General features: G+C 34.9%; 1 protein-coding gene across 3 annotated transcripts in view; it reads right to left on the reverse strand.

Annotated features, from left to right (window-relative positions):
- Positions 1 to 14091, reverse strand: part of MPP7 (MAGUK p55 scaffold protein 7) — a 249959-nt gene that overhangs the window by 72917 nt on the left and 162951 nt on the right. For all 3 annotated transcript variants that reach the window (XM_074193054.1, XM_074193055.1, XM_074193053.1), the window contains exon 6: positions 9108 to 9239. In XM_074193054.1, the coding sequence (XP_074049155.1) occupies positions 9108 to 9239 (132 nt within the window). The remainder of the gene's footprint in view (positions 1 to 9107; positions 9240 to 14091) is intronic.

Here is a 14091-nt window from a genome sequence, read left to right on the forward strand (position 1 = left end):
CTGAAGCAAAGCAAACCTTTTTATAGATCCCTAAAATTAACTCATTCACTATCCCATTTACTACACAATTTTCCCAAATCTTTTCGTTTGCAAACTTCCCATAGCTCCCTTCTCTTTCCACTCTCTTAAAGTATTTCATTTCACTGAAAATAAAACAGACTCCATTGCCTTGAGTTCTCTCTTATCCCTTCCACCCCATCTCATCAACCAGATGCCTTCTGTCATTATCTCCTTTATTCTTGTTTCAAATAAAGGGGTGGCTCTTCTTTTTGCCAAGGCAAACTCTTTTATATGAGCATTCCATACAGATTGCTTGCTCTCACCATACATACTTAACTACGTACTCAATATTTTGTCAATCACTGAGAGGAAATATAGAAAACAAAGTCCTTAGTTTCAGTGACTTTATTGTCTAAATTTACAAGAAAGGTCAAGTTCAGTGAATTAGAAGTTTAATTTCTCTACTTTTCATATAGTTACAAACCTTTTATTCTTTTTTTAAAAAATAGGAAAATAGAAAACTGTTATGTAAAGTAAAAAATATCAAATTTGTCCCAAATACTCAATGAATTCCTGCAGACAATGGACATGCAATTTGAAGTACAAGTCTTAAAATACTTTCCCTGAGGGGGCGGCTAGGTGGCGTAATGGATAAAGCACTGGCCCCAGAGTCAGGAGTACATGGGTTCAAATGTGGGCTCAGACACTTAATAATTACCTAGCTGTGTGACCTTGGGCAAGCCACTTAACCCTGTTTGCCTTAACAAAAAATAAAAAATAAAACAAAAATAAAATAAAATACTTTCCCTGAGATACCATATTTTAGTCATTTCATTCAGGGGGTGTCTAAATGATTTAGAAGAAATAATGCAAGTTTGGAAAACTGGAGACCTGGATTCTAGCCTCAGTTCTACTATTAACCTAGTGTATGTCCCTAGAAAAGTCCCTGAACTTCTTTATCCTATTTTTCAGCTATAAAATGGAAAAGCTGGAATAGAACATCTATGTATAGGACCCTTCTGTAATTTAGTTATTTATTCATGGTGGATAATTGAATCAAAAGTACTATAACATAATAGAATTAAATCCTTTTGAGTCAAAAGAACTTTATCCTACTTAGAGGTGCAGATTCTAACTCTGTTCTGTTACTACTTTTTTCTTTTCTTTTTTTTTAAGGTTTTTGCAAGGCAAATGGGGCTAAGTGGCTTGCCCAAGGCCTACAACTAGGTAATTATTAAATGTCTGAAGCTGAATTTGAACTTAGGTACTTCTGACTTCAGGGCCAGTGCTCGATCCACTATGCCACTTAGCTGCCCCTGTTCTGTTACTACTAAATTGTGGTATAACAGGCAAATCACTTAACCTCATTGGACATGTTTCTTCATTTGTAAAACCAGAAAGGTTTGAATTTGATAATATATAAGATCCATTTTAACTTCCTATGAACTCATACTCAAATGCTTAATTCATGTCCATTAATATGGACAAATCACTTGCTATGTAAATCATTTGAGAGCTGAGTAATTCTCAAAGGTCACAACTGAATTAATAAGAAAGTTCAAGTATCAGTATTCTTTAATGAGAGCATAAAAATATTATTTAAAGTATAACTTTTGATCATTGCTAAAGCCTTTCTTGATGCCCTCTCATCTGTTAGTGTGGTTCCTTCTAATCTACATTGTATATATTTTGCATTTGTACAGTCTCTATACATACATATACACACACACACATACACACATGCATGTGTATAAGTATATAGACACTCCCTGATGGAAAGAAAATATTTCAAAAACATGAATTGTTCCATTTGCCTTTGAATTCTCAAAATGCCTAGTACATGCTTGACATTTAATAATATTGCTTGTTCAAATTAGGAGAACAAGGAATAGTTTACCTGTCAGATCTATGGAAAGGGAAGTAGTTTATGACCAAGGAAGAGATGGAGAACATAAATCAAACTAGATGATTTCAATTACATTAAATTAAAAAGGTTTTGCACAGACAAAACCACTGTCACCAAGATCAAAAGAACTGTGAATTGGGAAATAATTTTTACAACTAGTATTTCTGACAAAGGACTCATTTCTAAAATATACAGAGAACTGAGTCAAATTTTCAAAAAAAACCAAGCCATTCCCCAACTGAGAAATGGTCAAAGGCAATTTACAGTTGAGGAACCAAAGCAATCCATAGTCATATGAAAAACTGCTCTAAATCATTACTTTTTAGAGAAATGCAAATTAAAGCATGTCTGAGGTACCACCTCACACCTCTCAGACTGGTCAATGTGACCAGAAAGGGCAATGATAAATGTTGAAAGGGATGTGGGAAATCTGGAGCTGTGAACTCATCCAACCTTTCTGGAGAGCAGTTTGGAACTATGCCCAAAGGGCAACAAAAATAATCCATCAATATCACTACTGGGTCTATACTATGAAGAGATTATAAAAAAAGGTAAAAACATCACTTGTACAAAAATATTCATAACAGCCCTGTTTGTGGTGGCAAAGAATTGGAAATCAAGTAAATGTTCTTCAGTTGGGGAATGGCTTAGCAAACCGTGGTATATGTATGTCATGGAACACTATTGTTCTATTAGAAACCAGGAGGGATGGGAATTCAGGGAAGTCTAGGCTGAGTGAGATGAGCAGAACCAGAAAAATACTGTACACCCTAACAGCAACATGGGGGTGATGATCAAACTTGATGGACTTGTTCATTCCATCAGTGCAACAATCAGGGACAATTTTGAGCTATCTGTAATGGAGAATACCATTTGTATCCAGAGAAAGAATTGTGGAGTTTGAACGAAGTGCAAAGACTATTACCTTTAACTTAGAAAAAAGAAAAACTGTTATCTTATCATGTAGTTTTACTCTTATACTTTATTTTCCTTCCTTAAGGATATGATTTCTCTCATCACATTCACTTAGATCAATGTATACCATGGAAACAATGTAAAGACTAACAGACTGCCTTCTGTGGGGGTGGGGGGAGGGAAACAAGATTAGGGGAAAAATTGTAAAATTCAAAGTAAATAAAATCTTTTTAGAAAGACTGTTTCCTTATTAATATATTTTTTCTTAAAATGTGCTAACCAGTGTTTTAATAATTTAAAAATATTTTAAAACTAATTTTTCTTGAGTAATGAAACTGAATAAATGAAATCTTAAGTAATGAATGAATTAATATTTTTTATATATGGGCTTCACCATAGGGCTCCTTCCTCTATTTTGATACCAATTTCCCCTCTCATTCCCACACTGTTTAGGCCAAAATGGTCTATTTGCTTCCATTTTAGTTCTGCTCTTATGCCTCTACACAGGTAGCCCTCCATACTCAGAAAGTTCATCTACAAGATTCTGCTCAGGTACTATTCTCCTCTACAAGGACTTTCTTCATCCTCCCAATTGCTAATGTTCTCTTCCCACATAATTTTCTATTTGTCGTGTGTGTGTGTGTGTGTGTGTGTGTATACAGTTCTTACTATCAGAGACTATTAAGTCTGTGTGTGTACATATGTATATATATACGTATAACATACATACACATGTGTTTTCTGTGTGTTTATATATATATATATGTATATATGATTACTTAATCTGAATAATGTGCTTCCCCTTAGTATAAGTTTCCTAAAGGAGCAGATACCATTGAATTTTCAAACGAATTGAATTTTTAACTATTTGACATGGTACAAACCATTGATTTGGAGAAGAAAACCAGGGTTCCTACTACCTTTGTGTCCCTGGTTGTTTTATCATTTGTTAAAAGAGAGGGTTGAACTATCCTGTGAATCCTTCCCAGTTTAAAAATCTTATGATCGTGGCTCGAGGCCAAGAATCCAGGTTTAACTGGCAATATATTGTTAAAAAAAATTTTATAACTGGTTTCCATTACAATGATATAAATCTTATCTTATACATTCAAAAAAATAATTAAGGGATCCATGGGCTTTGTTAGACTGCCAAAGAGGTACAACGACATTAAAAAAGATTAAGAACCCCTGCTCTAGGTTAAGATGTATATTATTAGTAGCCTGGTAAGTAACAGATCTTTCCCAAATGCTATAACAGTGAGAATTGAACACTGTGAAACAGTGGAGTTGTCTACTGCATTACAATGCAGTAGACATTACAATGAATACATCATAGGTTGATCCATCTTGTTTCCCATATATTTTTGTTTGGTTCGCTATTTCTCTATGAGTCCATCTCTTTCCACAGATACATTTTATATTCTTTGGTGGACAATTATGTCCTATGTAGTTACAATAATTAAGAAGACAATTATTCCTTTTCAACTGTATTTTTTTAAATGCCAAAGGGCCAGATGAAAAAACATTACAAATAATTTGCCTATTTGTAAATTTGTACTTTTTTTGCAAATTTTTTTGCCTACTGCATTCTTTGCTTGTTTCCAGAATTTTCACTATACTTTTTTTTAAAGTTTTTGCTAGGCAATGGGGTTAAGTAGCTTGCCCAAGCCCACACAGCTAGATAATTATTAAGTGTCTGAGGCTGGATTTGAACTCAGGTATTCCTGACTCCAGGGCCGGTGCTCTATCCGCTGCGCCACCTAGCCACCCATTTTCACTATATTCTTAACTTTGAACTCTTCCCTATGTTTGCTCCTATATAAAAAAGCAAAAAGAAAACATTTTCCAGTAGCAAATATATGCTCAGTCCTACAAATCTATATAATTATGTTATAGGTTAAAAAAATTAAAAGGTCTTTGTACTTTTGCTAAAGGAATTCCTGAATTTTGACAGCCCTGGCTGTTTGAAAAGAAGAATATCTATTTTCAAAGAGTATGGTAAACAACTCTGATGGTGGTACAGTTCTTACTATCTCTCCTAGGCCTGAAATTATTGCATTTACCTGGATCTCAGTTTTCTTCTGGCAATTTGATTGCTCATGCTGTTGGGAAATAACCCCCCACTCAGCTGAGCACTACAGAGGTAGAGAATGTATGGCAATGTTTCATTTAAGGCTCGATATCAATGACAATGTTTTGTTTCCAGAGACAAATCTCCAGATCCCATTTAATGGGACACAGGTTTAGCCCGGTTCTGGAATGAACTGCCAGTCTGCAGATTGGGTAAAAGAGCCCTCCTTCATTAAAAAAAAAAAATTTCCCTGATCAGATTTGTTGACCAGCTGTTGTTAAGAATAATATTTTAGTATCTATTTCAAATTCCTCTCTACTCCTTCTAGGGCCTACAGATCTTCATTCAACAATAAAGCCAAGACACTCTATAGAGATTTTAGCTGACAATCAGGAGGCTACCGGTTGCTAGATTGAGATGAGAACTTACTGTAACCTTTTATGAACTCTCCTTCCAAGGTCATTTGAATAAGTGGCCAGAACTTCTGGTTGAGGGGTGAAGTTTAATTCTGTTCCTCACTGTATCAATAAAGGACAGGAGGGCAGCTAGGAGGCACAGTGGATAGAACACTGGCCCTGGAGTCAGCCTCAGAGACTTAATAATTACCTAGATGTGTGACCTTGGGCAAGTCACTTAACCCCACTGCCTTGCAAAAATAAATAATAAATAAATAAAAGGACAGGGCAGTCACCCAGACAGGTTGATGCTAGAAGCATTCCTCCATAAGCCACCTAAGATATCTACTGCCACATCTAGTGGTAGCAGGGTTATCTTTCCCATTTTATAGGGGAATTCCAGGGGCTCAAAACTGTCTTTGTGGGAAAGGTTTAACCTTATCTTGGTTTTTTAAATTGTTCTGTCCAAGTGTGTGAAAGTACTCTTAAGGGGATATTATTCTTAGGATGCATCTATTTTCTGCAGAAGAGGCAATTGAGACTTGTCCAAAAGTTCTAAGTGTGTAGTCATATTAGGGATTACGTCTTTTGCAGAATTTGGGAGTAGAATGGGATTCCAAGATAAGAATACCAGGAGTTTTCCTCAGCCATAATTAAGATTCCCTGATTTTGTATTTTGAATCATATGCAAAGCATTTCTTCTTCTAATCATCCATCAACACAGTCCTGTTAGAGTGCAGTCTTGCCCACATGGCAACTAATACTTTAGTTAGGGAACAGAGGTGTCAGCAACTATGATCAAATTACCCATATATGTTAGGACATTAATTTCCAATTGTACAAATTATACCCTAGTTTTGTCCTTGTTGGAGCACATATTACCAATTCTACTGTTGTTAAAAATTTATGGGGCTGTGGCATCTACTGGGCTATCACAAAATGAGCCAGTAGGAATGTCATGCTTCAGTATTAATATGCATAAGTAGAGAAGGAGTGGTTCAGGGCAGGAATAATTTTTTAAAATTATTCCTGCAATGTTACTCTGTTAATCTGGCATACGGAAGGAGGTCTATTAAGTTACACCCCGATAAGGACATGGATGAAGTTCTATATCGTTTCTGCAACTGAGTAGTTTCTTCTGCATTGAACATGGCTCAAATTATATTTAAATTCTTTTTCACACTTGATAAAATGTATTTAACTATTTTACATAGTTAAAAGTTTTAATCTACTCATTGTGAAACATGGTTAATCATGGATTGATGGAATTACTATGCAGTGCTTTATAATTTGAAGTACTGTTATTAATTTCCTACTTACAGTTTCATTTCCAGTTATTTCTAGTTTACTGATTACATCACCACTCATATTTATTTTTGAATTTAAAATACTAACTTTCTTAACTGCTTTTGTATCCCTATCTTTATCAGACGGTTTGTCTCATCTAATAGTAGATCACTGCATTTTAACTGTTATCTTTCTAAAGTTACCTCTGTTAAATCAAGGGAGATTTACAAAATCTCTGGACTAAATGTGCAGATATATTTGGAATCATAGATTACATTACTAGTTGAAAGGTGGAGTATTTTTCTGTGTTTCCTTCATGCTTTCTGCATCTCTTAATCATACAAAATGGATCCATTACAGTATAAGTTAATCTACATCTGTAGTACGTTCTTAATTGTTTGGATAAATTTGTGCCTTTCATAAAATTTTGGAAATGGATCAACATTTGGCCCATTTTAAATATATAGCCAGTGGTAAGCCTATTATATAATTTTTCTTTATTAATATCACCTCCATGAGAGGTCATTCACTCAAAGCTAGTCAAATAATATATTTCTTCAGTTAATAGGGGATAAAAATTAATTATAAAATTTGTTAATAACTCCTAATTTAATCCTATTAGTTAAAATTATCTCCTTAATATCTTTACTTAGTACGCTTCCCCATTCTAACCCTATGTCCCTAACAAAAAATAATTATCCCTACTTACTAATTTATCCTTTAACCTATTCTTATTGACTATCCCCTATACATTCTTTCACTATTACTTTCCAGACTTTCCAAAACTTTGTATTGTCTACAATTATCTTAATAATAAAATAAATGTACTTTAAAAAAAATAGTAAACTCAATAACATTAAAGAACAATCTAATTGGTGACATTAAATATCATGGTAGAGGATAAAAGATAATTAGATCTTTAGAGAGATCTGTAGATCATTTTTTTTATTAAAGATATTATTTGAGTTTTACAATTTTCCCCCCCATCTTACTCCCCTCCCCCCCCACGGAAATCAATCTGACAGGTCTTTACTTTGTTTCCATGTTGTACACTGATCCAAATTGACTGTGATGAGAGAGAAATCATACCCTTAAGGAAGAGACAAAAAGTCTAAGAGATAACAACATCAGACAATAAGCTATCTGGGTTTTTTTCCCCCCTAAATTAAAAGGAATAGTCCTTGAACTTTGTTCAAACTCCATGACTCTTTATCTGGATACAGATGGCACTCTCCTTTGCAGACAGCCCAAAATTGTTCCCGATTGTTGCACTGATGGAATGAGCGAGTATTTCAAGGTTGATCATCACCCCCTGTTGCTATTAGGGTGTGCAGTGTTTTTCTGGTTCTGCTCATCTCACTCAGCATCAGCTCATGCAAATCCCTCCAGGCTTCCCTGAATTCCCGTCCCTCCTGGTTTCTAATAGAACAATAATGTTCCATGACATACATATACCACAGTTTGCTAAGCCATTCCCCAATTGAAGGACATTTACTTGATTTCCAATTCTTTGTCACCACAAACAGGGCTGCTATGAATATTTTTGTACAAGTGATATTTTTATGCTTTTTCATCATCTCTTCAGGGTATAGACCCAGTAGTGGTATTGCTGGGTCAAAGGGTATGCACATTTTTGTTGGGCGTAGTTCCAAATTTCTCTCCAGAAAGGTTGGATGAGTTCACAGCTCCACCAACAGTGTAACAGTGTCCCAGATTTCCCACAACCCTTCCAACAATGATCATTATCCTTTCTGGTCATATTGACCAATCTGAGAGGTATGAGGTGGTACCTCAGAGAAGCTTTAATTTGTATTTCTCTAATAATTAATGATTTAAAGCAATTTTTCATATGGCTATGGATTGCTTTGATCTCCTCACCGTAAATTGCCTTTGCATATCCTTTGACCATTTGTCAGTTGGGGAATGGTTTTTTGTTTTAAAAATATGACTCAGTTCTCTGTATATTTTAGAAATGAGTCCTTTGTCAGAATCATTAGTTATAAAGATGGTTTCCCAATTTACTACATTTCTTTTGATCACGATCTGTAGATCTATTAAAAATAGATCACTAAACTATAAAAACATCCAGTATACATAAACAATGATATGACACCTTATTAAGCTTGATTTTCTAAAACTCACAATAATAATCACAAAATGACTGGTTTTAGCCTAAAGGACGTTTCTCTGGGAATCAAGAGATTATATAGGTTCCAGTTTCCCCTATTTCAAACTATCCTTAGCTGAATGAGTCCGAGGGAGTCAAAGATGCTTACTAGGCTTGTATCTTCATCAATAAAAATAGGGATATTACAACTTGTACCATTTATTTCATGAAGTTGTTGTGAGGAAAATGGTTTGCAACCTTTGAAGTAGTGCAGAAATGTGAAACAACTATTTTGAATTAGTTCTAAAGAAAAAAACAGTGACATTAAGTTAAAATAAGATAACCACCTTTAAACCAGACTTTTCTATGAGCTCTGTTTAAATCTCACTAATAAATTCTGAGTAAGAATAATTACAATAAACTTACCAGTGGTTCTCTGTTTTTGACCAGTCTGATTATTTTTACTGAATCTTCCTCATCATCAATATCTTCAGGCATAGGAGGTAAAACAGGATCATAATTCTTTTGGGCCACAGTGTCATGTACAGACAGTAATGCCTACAAAATTTTTAAAAGATTATTTAAAAAATTAGCCAAATGTCATCCTCCAACACAGGAAGAAAAATCTCTCAAAAGCAAATACCTCAAGTTATAAAATAGTTTGAAAAGTTTTGCTGCAATACAAAGGCCTAAGACAACCTCCATAAAGGGATCCTGTTCTTAAGGAAATAGACTTTGAGGTTTTGGTTCCCTACAGTGTTCAGAGGATCCTTTTAGAAGTCATCTACTCTAACAGCATGATAAATACTTTTTCATCATTATTATTCTTTCCTTTAGAAACAGGTCTAAGTAACTTTGACTTGCCCTAGGCCACCAGATAGTAAGAATAAGATCAGATGCCCATCTTTTGGTTTTACAACCAGGGAATTTTCTATGGAGTACACAAATGACAAATAGTACTGAGAGGAACTGAGTATCCCTCCTGAAGCCCCACTAGTTGTAAATTCATAACAATCAGAAGTAAAAGAAATTCTTATCTAATCCTTTTTCCTCTAATTTCCTCTAGCAAGAAGTAATTTTTTTGATTGTTCATTTGATAGTATGTGAGGAAGAGTGCTCAACAAGAGCTCTGGCACAAGGCAATCACCAAGACTTTGTCTAATAATCCCTTTCTGTGTGTGAGAGGGGCCTACAGGGAACAGAGTTAAGTCCTTTCCACCCAAATCACTAAGTTATGAGGGTAGTTTATAGATACAGAAAAAGTTAGGGTGAATAGGGGCTAGGAAACCCCTATATTAAAATATTCCAGTAAAGACTTTAGGGATGAATTCCATTTCCCACTTCCCCAATCCAATCCCAGGGCACCAACAGGATAGCTCAAGCTAAGATTTAGAAATACTCAAGAACATGAAATTAAGTTATTATATATGCCCATCTTAGACTCCATCTAAGAATGTTTAACAAAATACTGAAAGATAAAGTTTATTATACTTTATAATTATATATAATTTTCTCCACAGTATGGATATTCCTTAAAGGCAACTTTACAGTTCAACTCCAAAAATATAGTAAATGGTATACAATTCAATTCAGATACTCATTGTAAAAGGATTTAGTCCAAACAATCTCTAACAACCTAGTGAAAGGATATTAAAACTCAAATTAGCTATACTAATATTTTGAATGATAGTATGTCTGCGATATTTAAATCTCTAATATAATTATAACATGTATCACTTAGAAGGAAAATTATCAAATGAATATCTAAAATTCCAGCATAATGTGCTAATAATACCTAAGTATTATCACAAATATAAAAGACAAGGGTAATCAAGAAATATGAAGACCAGAGATAGACTAACTCAACCTGTATAGTTATTCTGCCATTCTAATATTTGCATTAATATAAGTATGTACCTGTTATGATGCTGGTCACTGAGTAAAGATTAAAGATGAAAGTGAAAACAGTCCTTTCCCTAAAGAAGCTTTTATTTTGGAAGGAAAAAACTCAGACATAACAAAGATAACCATACAGCAGACATAAGAAATATAAAATGATTTTCCACTGCACCACCTGGCTGCTCCATCCAAAAACGGAGACTAAGAACAAGTGATCAGGAAGAGCCAGGTAAAAAGTGCTATGCAAAACCAGAAACAGAAAGAGAAAGTGATCAATACTCATCTTCCTGATGAGTTTGTCTTAGTTCCTCAGCTATAAATGAGGTGGAAAAAGATGGCAAACACAAGAAAATCCCAAGTGGGATGATAAAGAGTAAGCTGTGACTGAAAACAACTTAACAGTGTGATATGAGAAAAATTATTTCAAGTGAGGAAATCCCATTTAATTTTAGTTGTTCTATTTCTCACAGATTGCCCAAAAAAGTTTTTTTAAGCAATTCAGAACAATGATATAATTTTCCTCTTAAGCATCACTTTATATAGTATGTATTAATTTAAAAGGTTGCCACCCCCCCAAAAAAAAATACTGAACTAGAAAAAAAAATGCTGTTATTTCAAAATCCCAATGATAGAATATATCAAAAGGCACTGAACCCAAGTGAAGCACAACCTTCAGGCTCTCTCTGCCATAGAGACTTCATGCTGGAGACTCATTTTAGAACTGGAATCTCTGTGTCCTCTCCAGGCTCTGGGAAGGCTCTGCCCTGAATCTCCCAAGCCAGCCAGGTCTTCAGGCTGCATTCTGGACTTTCTCAGTTAAGCGACCCACTCTACTTTTCTTCCCTTCCCTTCCCTTCCCTCCCCAATTCCATAACTCCTTTCAGCTTCCTTTATGTATGTTATACCATTAGAATATAATGAGGGGGGTGGCTAGGTGGCACAGTGGATAGAGCACCGGCCCTAGAGTCAGGAGTACCTGAGTTCAAATCTGGTCTCAGACACTTAATAATTACCTAGCTGTGTGGCCTTGGGCAAGCCACTTAACCCCATTTGCCTTGCAAAAAAACCTAAAAAAAAAAAAAAAGAATATAATGAAGGAGGGACTATTTTTTTGCTAGGATTTGTAGCTATATTTCCAAAGCCCAGTACTGTCACACACAGAAGTACTTAATAAATTCTAGGGCTAATTAGTTTCCAGAAAATGTAAAAATATGGATCACTTTTTTTGCATACTAAATAGAATTGACTTCTTAGAAGGACACAGTTATGTTTTGGTATGCTTTTTTTCCCTAAGATTTCAATAGTGCATTACATTTTAGAGCCTAAGAACTTATCACAAGGTAAAAGTCAAAAGTTAAAGTTAGTCATCTATATTTCTAATAAAAATTGGTTTTCCTTAGAATTGTACAATTTTATTTAGGAAGAAAAACAAATAACTATGCTTCAAATTTCTGATTCTATTAGTGGAGAACACAATTTTTAGTTTTTAGATGTAAATTAGCAGTTTAAAATTTTTCCAACTGTTTTACATTTGTAGTATTTAAATATGCCATTATTGTATTCATTTAAATTATATTTATGCATTTATTTTGAACACATAATTACAATATTAAGCAGAGAGCAAAGGAACTTAGCTAAATTTATATATTTAAAGGAGATATATATATATATTTATCCATATAAAATAATTTTGCACACAATTCTACAGAACTGAAGAGTCTAAGTTTATATATGTGGTATTTACTTATATGTCTATATGTGGTAACAGTTGCCTATAAAAGGTGTATAGTTTCATTCATTTGGTTTTTTTCTAAAGACATCAGAATTGTTGGTGCCTTTTCTTTTAATACTCTCAGAGAAGCCACCTAAAAGGGGTGACTTTTTCAAGGTAGCCTTTGAGGCAAATGCTTAGGGAAACTAATAGATTAATCTGATATTTGTTCAATCAAACAAATATTTATTAAGTGTTACTATATAATCTTGCAAAGATTGGTAACAGGTTAAAATAATACAGGAATTCCAGCAATAAAGAATTTATACTCTACTTGAGTATTACAACACAGATTAAGTGGATACAAGAAAATCTGAAGAGGAAATAAACCTTAACTGTTATTTGAGTCATAGAAAGGCTCCAAATTAGAGCATGTCATTGATTTGAATCTGAAAGGAAGGTAAGCATGTAAGAAGGCAAAGATCGGCAGTGTAAGGTCTGTCCTTGCAATGCAATGAGACAGAGATAGGAGACAGAGTTGATGTATTCAAGGAATAGTTTAGCAGGAGAGATAGAACTGTTCATTCTGCCTGTAACAGAATGATGGAGAATTACCATAAACAAGTTTGGAAAGCAAGGTGGAAGGCACATGTATGAAGGAGTTTTAGCACCTTGAGTTTCTATTTTACTCTAGAGGAAAAGGAAAACCCTAAATATTTTTGAGTAGAAAAATGATAGGGAGGGAGCTGTATCTTATTAAATATCTATATGTGTACGAAAGACACAAACTCCCCCATCCCTCCAAAAGTCTATATCCTATGAGAAATAATAAACAGAGATCAAACTAGAAGAATGCAGTAAACTTGTATGTTCCAGATGCGGTGCCAGTTGCTAGGAATACCATGACAAACACAAAACAGTCCCTGTCTAATGCTTAAATTCCAGCAAGTGAAACAACTCGCAGACACAGAAGTCAGTTAGTCAGCAATCATTTCTTAAGCACCCCAAGCAGAAACCAGTCCCTTCCCTTAAGGAGTTCAAACTCAAAAGGAGGAGAACATTAAGCAATTAAGTATATGCAAACAGCATTTTTTGAGAGCTTTCCAAGTGTCAGACCCTGTTCTGTATTGTTCAATACCATGGGATCCTCACAACATCCCTAGGAGGGAGTCACTATTCTAATTCCCATTTTATAATTGGGGAAACTGAGGCAGACGGGAAGGTGAGTGACATGCCCAGGGTCATACAGCTAAGGTGTATTAGATGTCTGAAGCCCAATTGAACTCAGGTCCTCCTGACTCCAGGTCCCATGCTCTATCCACTTTGCCACATAGCCGTCCGAGTGTTACATTCCTATTGGGAAAGCTGAAGGAAGTATAGATAAGGGTACAAATTAACCATGATGGGGATAATGCTGATGGCTCCTGAGAACTGTATTTCTATCAAGATAGTTGAAAGGAGTATACTCTTACAGAGGGTGGGAGTACAAGGCATGGGGAAAAAAAAGCATTATACTAAAAGAAGATGGGGGGTAGGTGGCACAGTGGAAACAGCACCTGCCCTGAAGTAGGAGGACCTGAGTTCAAATAAGATCTCAGACACCTAATACACCTTAGCTGTGTGACAGGGGCAAGTCATTTAACCCCACTGCCTTGCCAAAAAACCAAAACAATACAAAACAAAAGAAGCCTGAGGCATAAGAGGATAATTAACACTATAAGAGGAGGCACAAAGAACCTATTACAATAGAGGGTAAGAAGGGAGAGTGTAAACACTGAGAAAATCTTACTCTCAACAATT

Source organism: Macrotis lagotis, chromosome 7 (genome assembly GCF_037893015.1).
Source record: "Macrotis lagotis isolate mMagLag1 chromosome 7, bilby.v1.9.chrom.fasta, whole genome shotgun sequence".
In the NCBI taxonomy this organism is placed as follows: Eukaryota; Metazoa; Chordata; class Mammalia; order Peramelemorphia; family Peramelidae; genus Macrotis; species Macrotis lagotis.